The sequence below is a fragment of the Lampris incognitus genome, chromosome 11 (genome assembly GCF_029633865.1).
Source record: "Lampris incognitus isolate fLamInc1 chromosome 11, fLamInc1.hap2, whole genome shotgun sequence".
NCBI classification, from domain to species: domain Eukaryota; kingdom Metazoa; phylum Chordata; class Actinopteri; order Lampriformes; family Lampridae; genus Lampris; species Lampris incognitus.
The window spans coordinates 8,443,293-8,464,766 of NC_079221.1; the positions used below are offsets into that span (position 1 = coordinate 8,443,293).

The 21,474-nt window shown below is 47.1% G+C and overlaps 1 protein-coding gene across 3 annotated transcripts in view; it reads right to left on the minus strand.

Annotated features, from left to right (window-relative positions):
* Nucleotides 1-985: 985 nt before the first annotated feature.
* Nucleotides 986-21,474, minus strand: part of LOC130121255 (potassium voltage-gated channel subfamily E member 2) — a 29,905-nt gene continuing 9,416 nt past the window's right edge. The window contains exons 2-5 of one of the 3 annotated variants that reach the window (XM_056290132.1): nt 18,461-18,508; nt 3,874-3,942; nt 2,337-2,379; nt 986-1,504 (exon numbers count right to left, since the gene is read on the minus strand). In XM_056290132.1, the coding sequence (XP_056146107.1) occupies nt 1,172-1,504; nt 2,337-2,379; nt 3,874-3,942; nt 18,461-18,501 (486 nt within the window). In that variant the 5' untranslated portion in view covers nt 18,502-18,508 and the 3' untranslated portion in view covers nt 986-1,171. The remainder of the gene's footprint in view (nt 1,505-2,336; nt 2,380-3,873; nt 3,943-18,460; nt 18,509-21,474) is intronic. The other 2 variants (XM_056290133.1, XM_056290134.1) reach the window with 2 other exon arrangements.

The following is a 21,474-nucleotide window of genomic DNA, read 5'->3' on the forward strand; positions in this document are numbered from 1 at the left end:
TTTTCGCCCCTGCCCCAACCGCATTATCTAGGTGTGTTAGTCCAACTTCGAGAAATTCAGTTTAGCACGATTTCAGTCGGACTAACACGTTTACATGTATTTCATGTAGTCCAGTTTTAGTCGGACTAACAATAAATCGACTTTTTCTAACGTCATGTAAACGTACTGTAGTAATGCCCCTCCAGGAGCAAGACAGAATACTTATGCATGAATGAGAGGGAGGACAGCGGAATGGTGAGGATGCGAGGAGTTGAGGTGAAGAAGGCGAATGAGTTTAAATACTTGGGGTCAACTGTCCAAAGTAAGGGGGAGTGCAGAAGAGAGGTGAAGAAGAGAGTGCAGGCAGGGTGGAGTGGGTGGAGAAGAGTGTCAGGAGTGATTAGTGACAGAAGGGTACCAGCAAGAGTTAAAGGGAAGGTTTACAAGATGGTTGTGAGACCAGCTGTGTTGTATGGTTTGGAGACAGTGGCCCTGATGAAAAGACAGGAGGAGGAGCTGGAGGTGGCAGAGTTGAAGATGCTGAGATTTTCATTTGGAGTGATGAAGAAGGACAGGCTTAGGAACGAGTATATTAGAGGGACAGCTCAGGTTGGACAGATTGGAGACAAAGCAAGAGAGGCAAGATTGAGATGGCTTGGACATGTGTGGAGGAGAGATACTGGGTATATTGGGAGAAGGATGCTGAATATGGAGCTGCCAGGGAAGAGGAGAAGAGGAAGGCCAAAGAGGAGGTTTATGGATGTGGTGAGGGAGGACATGCAGGTGGCTGGTGTGGCAGAGGAAGATGCAGAGGACGGGAAGAGGTGGAAACGGATGAGCCGCTGTGGTGACCCCTAATGGAAGCCGCAAGACGAAGAAGATGAAGATGAAGATGAAGAGGAGGAAGAAGACAATGCTACTCCAAAAAATAGGGCTGTCCCCAGTCCAACTGTGAACCAAATGAAAGAACCAGAAATCGACTGATCAAGAATGATGTTGCGTCACATGTCAGGTGATCACACCTCTTTATTCAAATCATCGTTTCTTCAAGTGTCACTAATTATCAGTGGCCCTGCGTAAATCTGGACAAATGACACATTTGGTGGAGATACACATGAGGAGAGTGAAAATTACAATGTTAATGATCACGAAGGTGAGGTTGATGATGTGCCATGTGTCTCACGTCTTGGCGTCAGTTAGCCGTGAGGTTGTTGATGACGTAGCTCTGCTGAATCTCTGCGGTCCATTCATCCTTGATGTATTTGTGGTAGGGGTCGTTCGAGTGCTCCCTCCTCTTGGATTTGACTGTGCTCACCAGGATGGCAACGATGATGAAGGCGAACATGCCGATCACCACTGCCAAGTACCAGATGACATTCCTGAAGTTCTCCTCGACCAGCCGTTTGTCCAGCGCCTCCTCCGCCCTCGACGCGTTACGCCTCCAGTTGTCCAGGTAACGACCCAGGGCGCTGGTCAGGGCATCCTCCAGGTGGAGGGTCCGGTTGGACCATTCGGACGTGCTCATCTAGCCGGAGGGACGAGAAAGTTTGTTTTTGCTACAGTGATCGGCGTTTGTGTTGTTCCTGAGCAAATGAGCTACGATGTCAAAGAATTTAGTCTTATTCATGGAAGTAAAGTACATTAGTACACCTCTCTCTCTCTCTCTCTCTCTCTCTCTCTCTCTCTCTCTCTCTCTCTCTCTCTCTCTCTCTCTCTCTCTCTCTCTCTCTCTCTCGCTCTGTCTGTCTGTCTGTCTGTCTGTCTCTCTCTCTCCGTCTGTCTGTCTGTCTGTCTCTCTCTCGCTCTGGCTGTCTCTCTCTCTCTCTCTCTCTCTCGCTCTGGCTGTCTCTCTCTCTCTCTGTCTGTCTCTCTCTCTCTCTCTCTCTCTGTCTGTCTGTCTCTCTTTCTCTCTGTCTGTCTCTCTTTCTCTCTGTCTGTCTGTCTGTCTGTCTGTCTGTCTGTCTGTCTGTCTGTCTGTCTGTCTGTCTCTCTCTCTCTCTCTCTCTCGCTCTGGCTGTCTCCCTCTGTCTGTCTGTCTGTCTGTCTGTCTGTCTCTCTCTCTCTCTCTCTCTCTCTCTCTCTCTCTCTCTCTCTCTCTCTCTCGCTCTGGCTGTCTCTCTCTGGCTGTCTGTCTCTCTTTCTCTCCGTCTGTCTGTCTGTCTGTCTGTCTGTCTGTCTGTCTGTCTGTCTGTCTGTCTGTCTGTCTGTCTGTCTGTCTGTCTGTCTGTCTGTCTGTCTGTCTGTCTGTATGTATGTGTGTGTGTCTCACTCTCACACACACACACACCAATCAATCCAACAAGTTTGCACAGCCAAAACAAAGTGAGTCAAGTTGAAAAGAAACATCTTGTACGCACCTTCTGTGGTCTCCAGAGTCTGCGGCTGGATGTGTGTCTGGTTCTTGAGAATGAGAGCAGAACAGAGAGAAAGAGATGCTCTGGAAGAACAGACTTGCCCTGGAAGAACAGACTTGGCCAAAATAACAAGGATCCGACATCAGCTCACTGCCTCGCAGCAACACAGAGGAACACCGGCTGCATTCATGTACATTTTATCGTTTCTGTTTGCCCAGTGTGCGTGTGTGTGTGTGTGTGTGTGTGTGTGTGTGTGTGTGTGTGTGTGTGTGTGTGTGTGTGTGTGTGTGCGTGTGTGTGTGTGTGTGCGTGTGTGTGGTGACCTTGAAGAAGGTTCCACGTCAGCCTGATAAAATTTGAGTGTTGTGAGCTTGGAGGTCATTCAGGCCCCGACACTGACTTACATTCACTCCCAAATCTCCCAGAAACACGCGTTTTACCAGTTAACACAATATCCTGGCTTTCCAAAATACACGATTCTGGAAAGCCAGGAATGCGAAGTAACTCACACACACACACACACACACACACACACACACACACACTCGCTCTCTCATGGATGGGCAGTTTAATCCACGTGTAATTCACATTCTCGCCACACGGGGGCAGTGCAATACAAGAAAAGATAGTCAGAAGCGTCTATTTAAACTGCAGCTAACGTCTTTACCTCCACATGGTTCAGCGGGTTGGTACGTTTTTTGTGCCACCCTAATTAGGATTACAGTAACATTTCAACTTGTAGGCCTGAAGGCAGTGGCGGCTGGCCAGCACAGGGCGCTGGGGCACCGCCCCCCTCAAATACCAAGAGATGAAAATCTACTTAAACATGTTAAGTATGATTTAGTTGTTTATAATTTAAATAATTATGAAATAAAAGTGTTTCCAGTCTGTGAGCGCCTGTCAGCAGCCATTAAATATTGGTTCAAATGGTATCTGGTTGATTTCTGTCTGAATACATGTACTTCCTGTCTGAATACATGTACTTCCTGGGTGAGGGGCGCCGGCCAAACGACACCTTATGTAAGCCCTCAAACTTGTGGCGAGCAGGTGACCTGAGGCTGCTGCCTGATTGGTTGCTTCAGATTTTCCAGGGGGCGCAGTTCTGCGCTGCCCCAGACACCCCTACTTTTATCGGCAGCGAATTGGTATCGTTTTGATGGTTTTTGATCTCATGTGATTGGACAATTCTCGTGGCTGTCAATCATGTTCACACCCACCACCACTCCTCGTCTCGACTGTCAATCATCCACGGTCTACGAACCCTGATTAAAATCTATAGTCTACACTGTCCTTCTTAATAACTCGGTGACAGCGTGGGCATTAAAGCAGCTGCCGGGTGGGCTGCGCCAAGGTAAACTGCCCCCCCCCTCAACTTTAGCACCAGCCGCCACTGTTAATGCTCGACTTTCAACTCCAGAGCAGGACTCCCTTCTGTGAGGTGAAGCAAGACGGATTACAACCGTTGCCTACAGAAATGCAGATCGGAAAGGAGACAAACTGGTCGTTCAAAGGGGAGACACACCCAACCAGATTCACCTACTCAGTCAGCGCTGTCAGTCGTCCACACGCAGAAGTGGATCTCAGGAATGAGCTGCCACCATCCGGTGATCTGAATCAGAGGCAGAGAGACGGCGCAACAGGTGAAGCACCGACTGAATAACTATAACTGGAAATCTGCCTTGGGGGAATACACTTTAAATATCCGTGCGTACAATAGAAAGATGGGAATGTGGCCCTCGTTGCACACGGCAACGCTTATTTCCCCAACCAGGTTGCCTCCAGTGCACACGAGCGGCAGAATCAGAATCAGAATCAGGTTTATTGGCTGTGCAGGTTTACACACACACACGGAACGTGACTCCGGTTTCGTGGCTTTCTCAGCGTACTTAACATGGAATAACAACACGACAACACAACAGGCTTCGGATATATACGCAAGGATTGGCTGATACAGGCGAGATAAGAGGTGATAAAGTGCAATGGTGCAAGAGACTACATCATCCATCCATTATCCAAACCGCTTATCCTGCTCTCAGGGTCACGGGGATGCTGGAGCCTATCGGACGGCAGGCGGGGGAGACACCCTAGACAGGCCACCAGGCCACCACAGGGCCAACACACACATTCACACACCTGTAGGGGCAGTTTAGTAAGGCCGATTCACCTGACCTGCATGTCTTTGGACTGTGGGAGGAAACCGGAGCACCCGGAGGAAACCCACGCAGACACGGGGAGAACACGCAAACTCCACACAGAGGACGACCCCCCGCCCAAGGTTGGACTCCCCCGGGGCTCGAACCCAGGACCTTCTTGCTGTGAGGCGACCGCGCTGACCAGATAGACGTGTCTCTGATTAGTGTCCACGGATACAGTTCCCTCACTAAATGTCCCTTTCATTTCCTCATACCACGGTTTCACCTAACAGTCTGTCTCTTTCCCAGCCTCCCCCCGGTGTGTTGACAAATGGTCAAAATCAATTTTCTCTATCTGGGAGAGATTGCAAGCGAGATGAGCCACAGATAGGGAGTTAGAAAAATAAATTTGGTTACCATTTTCCTCCTTTTTCTGAGGGAGGACTTTGTTGGCACAGTATGATGACACGGGTTCGGATAAAGTGCGGGATAGGGGACAACGCACATAGGTGGTAACGACTAGAAAGCAATGGATATTTGGTTATCTGCTCATTCCTAAACATTCTATAGCCATAGCCCAGTCAGTGTAGGGTTAGCTGAAATGAAACTGGTGTAAACTGGTGTCTGAACCGTTTTGGACCTCCTAAAATCAACAATTGTCTCCTCTGTTGTCTCAACATTTAGGAAGAAGTTGCTATCCTGACACCATGTGGATAGGTGCCTCACCTCCCTCCTATAGGCGTCTCCATTGTTATTTATCAGTCCATTCACTGTGGTGTCATCTGTGAGAGTCACTATGGTGTCATGATGTTTGACAACACAGTCATGTGTGAACAGACTGTAGAGTAGGGGACCAAGACAACAACCCTGTGGTGCTCCTGTGTGGAGAACTGTGGAAGAGGAGTGGCTGGTACCTGCTCTCACTGTCTGAGGTCTGCCCATCTGAACTTCCATCCATCCATCCATTATCCAAGCTGCTTAACCGAAGTCAGGTCGTGGGATGCTGCAGCCTATCCCAGGAGCCATTGGGCGGCAGGTGGGGAGACACCCTGGACCACCGCCAGTCCATCACAGGGCCCACACATTCACACCTAGGGACAATTTAGTACGGCCGATTCACCTGACCTACATGTCTTTGGACTATGGGAGGAAACCGGAGCACCCTGAGGTAACCCACACAGACACGGGGAGAACATGCAAACTCCACACAGAGGACGACCTGGGACGACCCCCCCAAGGTTGGACAACCCCGGAGTTCGAACCCAGGACCTTCTTGCTGTGAGGCGACCGCCCCTAACCACTGCGCCACCGTGCCGTCCCATTATAACCACTTACAGATGGAATTATAAAGACCCAGCTTTAGATGGTACGTGGGTATTAAATGCAGAGCTGTAGTCGATAAACAACAATACGTGTTTTTCCTTCAAGGTGTTTTAACACAGCATGCAGAGCCACTGACACGGCATCTTCCACACGTCTATCTGACCGATAAGCAAACTGTAGAGCATCAGGGTTGGCAGGACAACACGTCTGTGGTCATTAAGACAGGATACAGGTGATCTTTTTTGGAAACAGGCACAGTAAGGGTTTTCCTAAAGCATGTAGGAACCACACACACTGACAAGGACAGGTTAAAAATGTCTGTAAAAACATTTGATAGCTGACTAGAGCAGGTCTCAAGGACACGAGATGGGGGACCGTCTGGGCCGTCGCGTGCCATGACAGATTTAAAAACCTCACGTCACATGATGTGGTACCTCGTTGAGTGACAGCCCGATAAGGTTCTGTGTGTCGTCTGGTGGTCCCGGGTCCCACTCAGAGCGGGCACAGAACCTGTTCAGGTCATCCAGGAGTGAGGCGGGGGTGTTGGAAATAAGGTGACCACTGTTTGACCATGCAGAGACACTGCAGCTCCAGAGTCCCTCAGTGAGGCTGTTGGTCTTTATTTTTAATTTCTCCTCGTCAAGTTGCTCCTTTGATTACTCGAGACTAATCTGTAGCACTAACGTTGCAATTTACCATGAAAACTGTTTTTTTAAATATATATATATATATATATATATATTTGTCTTTGGGGGTATTTTTTTCTTTTACTACACACAATGTGTGTGTGTGTGTGTGTGTGTGTATATATATATATATATATATATATATATATATATATATATATATATATATATATGTTTCAACTACTGTTTTTGCCATATACACAATGTTTATATGCCATTATTATTATTATTATTACTATTATTGTTATTATTGTATCTTTTTAAAAAAAATTGAAACAATTGTTTATTTACAATGTTAACAAACAATGTTATTTTTTTATTTGCTAGTCTTTGCAGGGGGGTATACATATTTTTTTCTTTTACTAAACACAGTGTTTTTATATATATATATGTATGTATGTATATGTTTCTAACTACTGTTTTTGCCATTTACATAATGTTTATACACCATTATTATTATTATTATTATTATTATTATTATTATTATTATTATTATCATTATTATTATTGTGTTTCAAAAAAATGTGAGACAATCGTTTACAATGTTAACAAACATGAATAAAAAGAGTTTGGAAAAAGGAAAGAGAAACTGCCCAGCTTGGGTTTGTAGTCCCCCCGGTTGTAAAGCGGTCCTAGTTTTACCGCTTTCTGGCTGACTAGGATGGATGTTGTTCACTTGGTATTAAAATAAGTGATGGGTGATATGGAAAATATAGCTGTCGTAATAATGATATGGACTTGTACGCCATGTAGATGTACACCACAATCTCTGCTTGCACAGGCAAAAACTCAGTGTTTAAGAAGCCGAGGTTCATCACCCTGAACTATCAGTAGTATAAAGAGTAATACCAAGCCAAAACTAGTTTTCACATAACACACATAATTATTAAATTAAATTAAATTAATGATTTATATATAATATATATATATATATTATATATTTATATCTTTTATATAAATATATTTATATTTTTTATATAAATATATTACTATATATGAAAATAACTATATATAATACTTTATTCATGTGTATACTGTATTTAATGTGAAGCGCTTTGGGTGTCTAAAAAAGTGCTATATAAATGTAATGATGACGATTATTATTATTATACCCCCTCAAATATTTCAGATTTAATTTTGTGAGCAATTTCAGACGTCAAAATTGTGCATCACAACATAGCAATATCTGACACAATACCTTTGACGGACAAATGAACAGTCATACTGAATTATTGCCCAAACCAACTTGGAATACATGCAAAACAACAACAACAACAACCAACAAAAAAAGCCCCCTGCAGTGGCAATATTCAGGTGAAGTAAAACGCCAGCGCCTCAAAATTGCACCCGCGTGCACTTCAAGTCAAGGAAAGCATCGCCGTGTCTGAAGTGACCAACGGCTCTCTCCCGTCACCACCAGCCGGACGGGACTGCGGGTCAGAGGTCAAGAGCTGCGCGGCACAAGTCAGGAAACCTGGAGGCAATGCCGCCTGCAAGGGAAGAGCACCGCCACTGAAACAAGTGAACCGTTACCATCCTGTTAGACGCACACGGTTACACAAACTCTGAAATACACGCCTCATGCATGCATGTGTGTGTGCGTGCGTGTGTGCACGTGCATTGAGGGGTAACGCCATTCCACAGCATGAAAAGCAAACAACTGTGCGGTCGAGCAGCTCCGTGAGTCATGAGAGTTATCATGAGTTCATTACATAAACGTGGGAAGGCTCGTGTGCTTGTTTGCTGGTTGCTTGGTTACTTGGTGGATGTGCAGCATTGTAGTCCTTCACCCAGGCCACTGTAGCGACGGCTTTGCCTGTAACGGCTTACGCCGTGCAGGCAGTGTGCATATTGTACATGCAAATGTGGCGATAGAGAACGCTCAGTGCAGCCAATAGGTGGTAATACGTGTCTAGAGGGGAGTGCCGTTAATCTGCACTTATTTGTGCGCTCACATCGTCGCCATTTGCTCGTACTTCCTACCACTGGAAGAGGTGGAGGATCTGTCACGGTGGTGCCAGGCCATCAGCCTCTCCCCCTGAGCATCAGTAAAACCAAGGAGCTTATTGTGGACTTTAGAAAGACACAGCGAAAGACACCCCTACACCCCTCGCTCTAACAACGGGGTCCCGGTAGAGAGGGTGAGCAGCTTCGGGTACCTCGGTGTCCACGTCACTGAGGTCACATCACACAGACACTTTGGTGAAAAAGGCGAGGCCGCGTCCTTTACTCTGCTGTCGCTGAGAGCATCCTGGCAGGGTGCATCACCGCCTGGTATGGGAACTGCACCTCTCAACCAAAAAAGCCCTGCAGAGAGTGGTACGGTCAGCTGAGCGGACCACCGGATCCACACTCACCCCCCTACAGGACTTATACCCCAGGCGGTGCAGGACCAGGGTTATTATGGATCCCAATAACGGACTGTTTCAGCCGCTGTGGTCAGGCAGATGCCTCCGCAGCCACAAGGCCAACACAGAGAGACTCAGAAGGAGTTTCTTCCCCCAGGCCATAAGGACACTAAACACAACGTAACACCAATTACATCTGTAATACTGCTGCCACCTTTACCACTCTGCCTCAGACACTTTCTGCAGACACTTTACGCTTTACTCAGTCAAGGCAAGGCAACTTTATTTATACAGCACATTTCATACACGAGGCAGACTCAACGTGCTTCACAAAAAACGCAATATGCAATAAAACAGGATCGAAAAGGATGCATAAAAGGAATTTAAAGAATAAAATCAAAATGCAGTGCAAGGTTTGTGGTTCAGCAGAAAGCAGTGGTGAACATCAGCGTTGTTAATGTTGATGTAAAAGTAGTCCGCGTTGGAGCAAGTCTCAGATCTTCTGCAAGTTCATTCCAGCATTTGTTGCACAGCAGCTAAATGCTGCTTCTCCATGTTTTGTTTCGACTCGGGGACCGGTTAACAGACCGGCCCCAGATGACCCGAGGGGTCCAGAGGGTTCACTTGGTTAAGAGCATCTCAGTGATGTATTTTGGCCCTGTAGCCAAAATACAATACTAGTTCTGCGGTAACGGGCAACTGCACCGTTACAGGCCCTAAACCATTTAGTAGTTTATAGATGAGCAGCAGCATTTTGAAATCGATCCTCCGACACGCCGGGAGCCCATGCAGGGATTTGAGAATCGGTGTGACGGGTTCAGGTTTGTTGGTCTTTGTTGGACCTCTAGCAGCAGCATTCTGAACAAGCTGCAGGGAGACCTGAGAAGAGACCATTACGATAATCTGACCTACCAGTGATCAAGGCATGAACAAGTTTTTCTGTCCCACAACCCTGAGAGCAGGATAAGCGGTTAAGATAATGAATGAATGAAAGTTTTTCTGTCTTGATTGGACACGAGTCCCCCCGAGTCTTGCTATGTCTTGCTGTGTTTTTAAGGTGACGGTAGGCTGATGTTGTTACGGACTTGATGTGGCTGTTGAGATTTAGAGCCGAACTCATAATAACACCAAGATTTCTGGCTTGGTTTTTCTTCTTTGGCACCGAAGATAACTGTCTCAGTTTTGCCCTTATTTAGCTGAAAGAAATTCTGGCCCCGTCCGTCCCAGATGGCAAAATTGCTGTGGCCCCGTCCCACACCCGACACTTTCATCCGGCCCACATACCGCACGGAATGATGGCTCTTGGGCGGTTCACTCCTGTTTGCCAGATCTGGGCCAGAACCAAGCCATGGCAATGCCACATGTGCCACATATTTGCCAGAGGTGGCCCATATTTGTTTTGTGATATTTGGGCCATATTCACCATTTACCACACGGGCCGCTTCAGGGTCACATCCAGATCACATGTTGCCGAGAGCACCGGATCTTTGCCAAAAAAGGCCCACATTTGATTTGCCATATTTGGGCCATATTTGGTATTATACATGTGGGCCACTTCAGGCTCACATCCATTTTGTCAGGGCCAGAAGAAGGCCGTCAGTGCTGCATCACTGCCTGAAGTGGCCCACATCCAGATGCTGTCTGGGATGGTTCCTTAGATTGTTACATATTAAATCCTGTCCGTCCTGTCTGTATGAATCCGTTTTTGTTTTTTTTGCCCCCCCCCCCCCGAGTCTGTCCTTGGTACGCTGCAGTTTCAAAGCCGATCTGCTCAGCCATGGCCTTGACTGCTTATTTTGCTCCAGATATGTCTTGCATCATTACCCTAACGCCACAGGGACACATTAACAAGGTTAAAAATTGATTTTTCTTTTCTTATCGGCGGGGTCTGTATGAAATTCACACTGTCAAGACAAGGCAGCCCAAAATAGATGCGGGTAACCCCATTCGATTCATAGATCTCCAGAAATGAAGTTACAGTGTGGATGCATTATTCGGCAGGTTTTTGTCTTTACTTGCCAAGAACGGAGAATCAGCTGCTCAGCATCATTATTTAGGTTTCCCTTAACTTTCCCCTTCAGGAACTTCAACATCGTTCCCACCATGAACCAGGCACGGCGTTATGGGTGGGTGGGCCTGACGGTCCTAGGCCCGCCCACTTTTCACCAGGCCCACCCTACAATTTTCCTACCCAAAAAAATATATTATGTATATTATTTTTTACAAATTTTCATTTAGTCATAAATGATTCGAAATCAGCCATATGATTTTGTGCTAAAAAAAAGTTTTTATAAACATAATTTTATATGTTGATGTTCATGCGCAAGCGAGTTCACGAGACACGTGATGTGACGTTCGACGCCGGCGGGCTAGGCTAGGCTAGGCTAGTTCCAACTGCCATACCAAGCGTTGTTTAAGTTCTTTAAACGTGCACGAACGGTGTCAGACTCGGAGTCGTCACTGCAACCAGGAGATGAGCAAGAGTTGGTATCCACAACTCCACGCTCTTCCTCTCCGCCACCGTCTTGTGATCATAGAGATGTGTAGTGTTGAGATATGACACCAGTGTATTTGTATGACTATGTGTTACTGTGTACTATTATTTTGTTTACGACTTTGTTTGTCCACAAGTGGGCGGTGTTGCGCTTGCATGCGCGGATTGATAACGTCACTGAGACGCCGTTCATTTTCTTCTTCTCCCAAAACTACCGAATAAACGGAGGCTGCATTTTTCCCTCCAGCAGAAGTTCGGTAGTCAGTACGATTCTTTATAACGGTTTAATAATCCACTTCATCTGCGCAGAGATAGACATAAAGTATTAGTCTAGTCTTCTAACAGGTTATGGGCCCAGATAACGTTGGATTATTTAGTAGTTTGATAAAAGAAGTACACGAAGTGTGATAACCGCGGATGGCGGGATGCGCGCAGGTTAGCGCGGAGTAGCAAGTTAGCAAGTGTGAAGCTAGTTAGCATCGAGAGAGGCTATCGGGAAGCTAACGGAACGCTAAGCTAAGCTAACGCTACCTAGGGAGATGGAGCGAAAGAAGAGCAGGTGGCCCACATTCAACGGACAGGCCGATGAGTATGAACTGTGGGAAGAGCGAATGCTCTGTTGCATGCATGGTGTTGGGTTGAAAACCACCATTCTTACCGAGCCCGCGGGACCTTTGACAGTGGAAGAGCAGGCCCTAGACGAGGAGCGGAACGCGGACGCCTACTGCGCATTGGCGCCTTTATTGGACAACACAAGCTTGGGACTGATCTTCAGAGAAACGAAGAACAACGGTAGAGAGAGTCTACGGGTGTTGCGGGAACATTACATTGGTAAGGGCAGACCCCGGATTGTCACTCTGTATGTAACATTGACTGGTCTAAAGAAAGCTGATAATGAGACGATAACCGAATACATTATCCGAGCTGAACAAATCATTACGGCTCTCAAAGGGGCGGGAGAAGCACCGAGTGAGGGACTAATGATGGCCATGGTGATGAGGGGGTTACCCGAGAGATATAAGCCATTCACTCTAATGGTGACACATGGCGACAGTGAGTTGACATTGGGACAATTTAAGGCCAAATTGAGAAACTTTGAGGCGGCTGAAGATGTAGATAATGCTACAGCATCGGACGAGACGTCCGAGAGGGTGATGAAGGCCCGCGCAGCGCCTAAGAAAAAGCCAGTGAAACGCTGTGAGGGAGATGATGAACAAACGGTGTGCTGGCGATGCGGTGACAAAGGCCATCGGAAATCGGACTGTTCACGCAGCGTGTGGTGCAGCTTCTGCCGGATCAAGGGTCACACGGACAAAGTGTGCAAGAAGAAGGACCGCGCTGATGGAGCCAGGTGTGCACGCGAGCAAGGTGGTGGCGGCGGTGGTGGTCACGGAGCAGGTCAAGGTCAGGGACCGGGGAATACTGCGGAAGAAGAGAACTACATCTTCAGAGTGCAGGCTGGAGAGACCAGCTCAGCAGGACCAGGACGACGGCAACAGTTCAAACCAGGATTGATTGTGGACTGTGGGGCTTCTTCCCACATAGTCAATGATAAGAAGAAGTTCAAGAGCTTTGACAGCTCGTTCGAGCCAGAGAAACACTGCATGGAGCTGGCGGATGGTAAGCGCACCTTTGGTGTGGTGCAGGGCAGGGGAGATGCAACGGTATGTCTGCTCGACAGTGAGGGGCGACAGTGTAGAGTGACACTGCGGAACGCACTATGTATTCCATCGTACCCCCAAGAGCTCTTCTCTGTGAAGTCTGCGACAGCACACGGAGCCAGTGTGTTCTTCGAAGAGGGCAGAGATGCCCTGATGTCACCGGATGGTACCAGGTTTGACATTTTTGTACAGGGGAAAATGTACTATTTGCAAACTGAATGTGTTGTTGAAAAGTGCCATGTGAGCCATGATATAGAAACTTGGCATGAGATAATGGGCCACTGCAACTATGACGATATCATAAAGCTACAGGATATCACTGATGGTATGCATATAAAGGGTAAAGTGTGTAAACCTGACAAAGAGTGTGCAGTATGCATAGAAGGGAAGTTTACCCAAAACAGGAACAGGAAATCTACAGACAAAGCCAAGACACCACTGGAGTTGGTAAACACTGATTTAGCCGGTCCTGTGGCAAACGAGTCCATTAATGGTTTCAGGTACATGCAATCATTTACAGATGTGTGCACAGGGGCTGTGTGTGTTTATTTCTTAAAAACAAAGTGACACAGTGCAAGCGACCGAGAAATTTCTGGCAGATGTAGCTCCCTATGGGACAATGAAATGCATAAGGTCAGATAATGGAACTGAGTTTACAGGCAAGGGGTTTCAAACCCTGTTGAGACGGAACAAAATAAGACATGAGACGTCCTGCCCATACTCTCCCCATCAAAATGGCGTTGCAGAGAGAGAAGGACGCACACTATTCGAGATGGCAAGGTGTATGCTAATAGATAGTGGTCTACCAAAGAGCCTCTGGCATTATGCTGTACAGGAGGCAGCCCACACCAGAAACAGATGCTTCAACAAGCACACAGGCACTACGCCATACACGGCAATGACAGGAAAAAAGTGCAACATGGCTAGAATGCAAAAGTTCAGGACAGAATGCTATGCTTACCAGCAGGACAAGGAAAAGTTAGATTCTAGATGTGAGAGGGGGCGTTTTGTAGGACACGACAAGAACAGCCCGGCCTACCTAGTCTACTACCCTGACCAAGAGAAAGTACAGAAACACAGACTAGTTAAATTTGTACACAAGGCAACTAGTGAAAATGAGACTCAGACACCAGGTCTGCACCCAGAAGACTGGGTAAGAGAGAGAAAGTCTGTTGAGACAGCTGCAACTCAGCCTAGAGTACAGAAAAATGTACAGACTGACGGTACACAGTCAGCACCCGAGGATGATGACGAGGAGCACCCAAGGGTGACATCACAAGCCTCAGCCAGTGGGAGGTACCCCCAAAGGGAATGCAACCCTCCGAGATACCTGATTGACTATAGTCAGGGCGACAGTGGTGACAGCTCACTCACTACTGTAGATTATGCATACAGGGCAGTGTGCGGTGTCCCTCTGACCTTTAAAGAGGCCATGGAATCGCCAGAATCAGAAAAGTGGTCCAGGGCAATGGACGAGGAAATGGAGTCTCTAAGAGACAACAAAACATTCACCCTTACGAAATTGCCAGAGGGCAAGAAAACAGTGGGAGGAAGGTGGGTGTATTCGATAAAGACAGATATAGATGGACACGACAAGTACAAGGCTAGATTTGTAGCAAAGGGATATAGCCAGAGAGCTGGGGTGGATTATGGGGAGACATTTTCGCCAACAGCCAACCTAACAAGTGTTCGAGTGCTTCTACAGAAGGCGGCTCAGTATGACTTGATTTTACACCAGATGGATGTAAAGACGGCCTATCTTCATGCCCCCATAGACTATGACATATACATGGAACAACCTGAGGGTTATATTGAGAAGGGAGAAAAACTAGTGTGTAAACTAGAGAAGTCAATCTACGGCCTCAAGCAGTCTGGCCGCAATTGGAACTTACTGTTACACGAGTGTTTGACAGGTGATGGTTTTACACAAAACCAATCAGACCATTGTGTGTACTCCAAGGAGTCAAAGGAAAGGATGTCATTGGTGTATTGCCCTACAGACGAAATGGTTGCGGATGTAATGACGAAGCCCGCATCCAAGGTAAAACTGAAGACATTTGCTAAGGCAATGTTTGGTGTGTGAAATGTGAGTGGTATGGGTTATACCAAGTTTTTTTTTTTATTTTGTTCTGTGAATATGAAAAGGTATAAAGTAAGCTCATGATTCATAAGTGGGAGTGTTGAGATATGACACCAGTGTATTTGTATGACTATGTGTTACTGTGTACTATTATTTTGTTTACGACTTTGTTTGTCCACAAGTGGGCGGTGTTGCGCTTGCATGCGCGGATTGATCACGTCACTGAGACGCCGTTCTTTTTTTTTTCTCCCAAAACTACCGAATAAACGGAGGCTGCATTTTTCCCTCCAGCAGAAGTTCGGTAGTCAGTACGATTCTTTATAACGGTTTAATAATCCACTTCATCTGCGCAGAGATAGACATAAAGTATTAGTCTAGTCTTCTAACATGTAGACTGTGATTGACAGTGACTGATAATGAACTCTAGTAGCATGTCTTTACATGACAGATGATAACGTTATGAGCGAGTTCTGAATACTGGCTCGCTGCTCTGCTCGCGTTACTCAGGCGTCCCAATTCAATTCATTTAAACCTCCTTCCCAAAGGGGACTTCGCATGCCCTACGCAGCGCTGTAATATCAAACTGCACCACTCTAGGTAGCGCGTAGGGTGGGTATTGGGACAGGGACGTTTGATTGGGCTGTGGTTGCTTGGTCACAGACCTGTTGCGCCCTCTATTGGTCGGTCAGTGATAGAATTATAGTTCAAAATGGTCACTCACTGGCTTTCAACGTTGGCAAGTGATGGTACTGCTGCTGTTCAAGCAATATATATATTTTGCACTGAGTAATTTTTAACATTTTGGCTCATTTTGTCAATGTTGCATGAATTATGAGGGGTTTTTTTGTGATTACATTTGGTATTCTATCTAGCTCGATTTTGGTCTCAAAATGCACCAAATTGATGCATTAAAATTATCAATATTGAAAATTTTTCTCCCGGGGGACCATGCCCCCGGACCCCCCTAGGGAATTCCAGGCCCATCAATAATGGGCCTGGCCCACCCAAAACTGAAATCCTGGAGCCGTGCCTGCCATGAACTTGAAGAAATTATAGAAATGATGTCATGTTCGGCATCGGGGGCGCTCGTCTTCTTGAGACCGCAAGAGGTACTGGGTATGAAGGCCCAGCGCCCCGTTTCCACTACATGGTACCGGCTCAACTCGACTCGAATCGACTCGCCCTTTTTTGGTTTTCCATACTGGAAAGTACCGGCATTTTGGTAACTGTTACCACTTTTCTGGTACCAACTTTGTCGAGAGTCCAAAAAAAAACCGGGGCGGGTACCAAAATCAACGCCGACCCCTGATTGGTCAGAGAAACGCGTCACTGCGTCATTTTGCGTAATGCGTCATCAAAGCGCGCATGGGCTATCGCCCGGCCTAAATAAATACCGAAGCGGTCGAAGCGGAGTTATCCTAAAAGTACGTTTTGAAATTTAAAACCAGCTACGCTGAGGGGGGGGGGTACTGTTACGGTAATGGAAAACGACACAGAAGCGAGTCGAGTTGAGCCGGTACCATGTAGCGGGAAAGGGTCGACTGGTTAGCGTAGCCGCCCGTGGTGCGGGAGACCCGGATTGGCGTCTCGGCTGCGGCGGTTTCCGGCTGAATTCTCTACATATACATTCTGAAATGGAGATGGAACAAAAACAAGTAGAGTTATGATGAGCAAGCAAGGAAGTCTTCGTGGAAAGAGCTCCGCATGTTCTGCAAGAAACATCCGCGCTTACGCTGTTACATCTCCCAGGACCCCCCCCCCCCCCCAAAGGTTTGCTCTCTAGCCCTCTGTGATGTTCAACACGTGTGTACACACGCACCTGGCTGCACCTCCCCTCATAGAATGTGGCCTTACGGGGCGTATAACGTTTTGTCGTGAGAATGACTGACAAGGAATGTTTTTCTTCTCACACGCATTACCCACTTCCAAGAATCGACGGCGGTTGATAAGGCATGTTACATCAAAGCACCGACACGGCAGCCATCACCTCCACCGCCTCACAGCTCCCTGTTTCACAACCCCCTGCGTGGAGGCTTCCACACCAGCGGCCTTTTTGTCAACAGTTTACACATGACACTCGGGGGAGGAGTCACACTGTGGATGTGTCAAGGATCCGGAAAGTCATTGTCCCTGGAGGGTTTGACTCAACAGTATAAAAAAGATCTTGCTGGCAAGTGGGATCAGAGCCTTGGTGACTTCGACGCTTTCCCATGTCCCTAGACAAGCCTGTTCGCCTGCTGTTATCCCTGGGGGAGGTAAATATTTCCCTTGGCCATTGAAGCCCCTATTCCATGGATTAATGCCGTGATCTGCAGAATCCCAGGCTCGCCGCCGTAGTTCAGGCGGGGTCGTGAGTGGGGAATGACAGGAATGCATCGGCTATGTGTTTGCTGTATATTTGAGAGGTCACACCACATTCCCGACACGGGTGCTTCCGTTCCATCACCCCAATAGTTGTGAATTACGGTGACGTGTTTAAGCATTTCCAGTTGGCTGGTGGGCCAACAGTTTTATTACTGTGGTCAGGGGAAAAAAAAAAAACACACATTACCCAAGGTTGTTTTTTTTTTTGGCCAATTTTTTTTTCTTTTTTGATGCGGGAGGGTGCTGGATTTTAGATGCATTTAGCCGACGCTCCAGAATATAACCGGCATGCAGGTACAATGCAGTGCCTGGCTCAAGGGCGCTGACAGGACATGGTGGCTGTTGATGGGCCTCTCTTTGGTTGTTGTAGGTTTCACACACATAGACCATGTCCCAGATAGCATCCGGATTTCGGCCACTTCAGGCGATGATGCGACACTGATGGCCTTCTTCTGGCCCTGACAAAATGGATGTGAGCCTGAAGTGGCCCACATGTATAATAGCACATATGGCCCAAATGTGCCAAATCAAATGTGGGCCTTTTTTGGCAAAGATGCGATGCTGTCGGCAACATGTGATCTGGATGTGACCCTGCAGTGGCCCGTGTGGTAAATGGTGAATATGGCCCAAATATCACAAAACAAATATGGGCCACCTTTGGCAAATATGTGGCACATGCGGCATTGCTATGGCTTGGTTCTGGCCCAGATCTGGCAAACAGGAGTGGACCGCCCAAGTGCCATCATTCCCCACGGTATGTGGGCCAGACGACGTGTCGGGTGTGGGGTGGGTCCGGGCCACAGCAATTTTGCTATCTGGTGTCTTTCAAGTCACTCACCAAGAAGTCTTAATTTCCTTCATAATATAATGTATTGCATAACTCGCTGGAATACATAAAAGTCATTATCAAATGACTTGTTATTGAACAGTGATGTAATCTGTGTATATGAGGAGCAGAATGCTGAGGTCCTAGCGAGGAGGACGCCGCCGTGGATGGTCAGCAGCAGGTGTATGTAGCAGGTCATTGGTGGATACGTACCCGGTCTTCTTCCTCTTGTCGGTGTTCTCTATTTTGTCCATGGTGACTCTGCATAAAAGATATAAAGCAAGGTCGTGTGAGGCCATGAGTGGAACTGCACATTAATGCTTCTACATGGGCTTTCCTAGAAAAGAAATATGTGATAGATTAATGTGGAAAAAACAAGGCAGAAGATTTCATTCATGGCATCTAGTTTCAATATCCTCAGTGGATACTGTTCACTGCTGCATAATTTGCTGAGGACTGCGAGTGGGAGCTAAGTCTTTCGAGGGGTGGGCCTGTATGAGCCTTTCATGCCATATCCATCTTCTTTCCGTCCATCCATCCACCTATCTATCTATCTATCCATCCATCCATCCATCCATCCATCTCTGCAAGCTCATTTTGATAGCGTTACATTATAGTAAACTAATCATAATGTTGTAGATGTCTCATCTCTGGACAGATGGGCATATTCTGTGACTTTCATTGAGAGTGTCTCAGTGGCAGAATGCCGAGGTCGCAGCGAGGAAGAGGCCACCGCGGATGGTCGGCAGCCAAGCATATTGTGCTTGGTTCATCACTGCATGTGACTATAATTTTGTCACCGTCTTTTCTCAGGCGATTTAACACTTGTCACCACGAGACAGTGAGAGCGGAAGGCTGACGCCCCTCAACCTCAGCTGCTCGGACAAAAAAGCAAGACGTTTAGACACGCGTTCAACCACCCCACTTGTCCCTGTCTGACCCAGCCTTGACGCGATTGGTGCTTTTGTTGCTGCCTCTCCTCTGTCAGAATCAGACCTTGACTGGATTTCCCCCCTCCCCCCTCTGGAGCATCTCCATGACAACTGTGTATAACTCTGGCTATGAGATGGGGATGGCGAGAGGCATCTTATCTTTCCCGGAGAGTAGGCCTTTGTCTCAAGTCGGTTCGGTGCAATGATAGAGGGAGCGTCGTGGAGAGATAAGCAGTCTGTGCATATCTGTATGTGTCTTATTGCACACATTTCTTTACATTTCACAGAATCATTGGACAGCTTGAGTTTTTGCATCCATACTGCAGGCCCACTTAATATGGAGTTGTGAAAAAGAGACCCAATTTGTTTTGCAGTGTTTTTGGCACGTAAATTGCAGTTGTTGACCAAGATGAACATACCCGGCCTAAGTCCTCACATCCAAAAGTATAACAGCGGTGCAAGGCCATTTGGGCCACTGGTTTCACACTATTGCTCTTGTTTTCGCTGTCCGAGAGACAATGAACAAAGCGAGGCCTGAATGCCAGTACTTTTCCACAAGGACAATATCATTAGTTTCCTCTTGGGAAAGCGGGGAGGCATGAGTTGGGAGGGGGTTGTTGGAGGAGAAGATAATGTGTGACAAGTGCTAAAGAGGGGGGCAGCGGAGGAGAAAGCGAGAGAGACGAAAGCTCCAAACCAGTCGCAGCAAATATGCTGTCGACTTCTCTGCCCCTTTTGCAGCGATGGGAGGTAACGGATAGGTGAGTCGGGGTGGTCCCACAGCATGGACAATTGGGTCAATCAATGAAAGCAGGCAGAGCGTGTGATACCGAAGAGACACCATCATTGTGATTCATTGGGTAAATTTGGCCTGATCTAGGTATAGGACAAAGTAATTAGACCTATTGATGCAAAATTATGAGTAGAGTATGATCTGACAGTGAAACATTAATGGCAATGAAACTACGACACAACCCAGATAGCATCCGGATGTGGGCCACTTCAGGCAATGATGCAGTACTGATGGCCTTCTTGTGGCCCTGACAAAATGGATGTGAGCCTGAAGTGGCCCACATGTATAATAGCACATATGGCCCAAATATGGCAAATCAAATGTGGGCCTTTTTTGGCAAAGATGTGGTGCTCTCGGCAACATATAATCTGGATGTGACCCTGAAGTGGCCCGTGTGGTAAATGGTGAATATGGCCCAAATATCACAAAACAAATATGGGCCACCTTTGGCAAATATGTGGCACGTGTGGCATCGCTACGGCTTGGTTTTGGCCCAGATCTGGCAAACAGGAGTGGGCCACCCAAGTGCCATCATTCCACGCGGTATGTGGGCCGGATGAAACAAAAATGAAAGTCGGGTGTGGGACGGGTCTGGGCCACAGCAATTTTGCTATCTGGGAATCTGTTAGTTGAGTTTGAACAAAATCAAACCCTGCAAAATGTTCTGTTCCGCGACATGTCAGTATAGGCAAGCTTGAGACGCGAGACTCCTGCTCAGCTGTGTTGCCCTCATCGTGTGTTACAGATGCAAGGACAGTTGTAATATATTGTTTCAGCAGTCAGTAGCTTAAAAGCAACTAAGGTGGCGCGGCCTCACAGCATAAGGACCAAGTGTACACAGTAGAGGAGATTTTAAGGAATTCATTTTACAGCCAAGGTTATTATTTACCTGTTGACGATAAAGTATTGATTTGTTATCTGTATATCGCACAAAGGTCAAGTTGAACCCAGTAAATGCTTGGACACAGATCTGTTTATGATGCATTTCAGTTGTATGATATGGGATGGGAAGTCATTGGACATCACTGATATGAGTCATTATCTGGTTTGGGAATATGGGTCATAGCAAAGCGCTGAACAACAAGGCTCTTCAGCTGGAAGAGTTAGAGATGAGAGCAGCTGTCAATCTGAGGGTCAACACTTTGTTCGACCCTTAAGTCATGAAGTATTGATTTCAAGATGTTGCGTCCTGGCCCATTACATACACACGGCTTTATACCTATTCACTTTTGGCATTTTATCCGAGTTACTTTTCAATAAAAGATTATCAGCAGGGGCGGCAAGGTGGCGCAGTGGTTAGCGCAGTCGCCTCACAACAAGAAGGTCCTGGGTTCGAGCCCCAGAGTAGTCCAACCTTGGGGGCCGTCCCGGGTCATTTTCCGTGTGGAGCTTGCTTGTTCTCCCCGTGTCTGCGTGGGTTTCCTCCGGGGGCTCCGGTTTCCTCCCACAGTCCAAAGACATGTAGGTCAGGTGACGCGGCTATACTAAATTGTCCCTAGGTG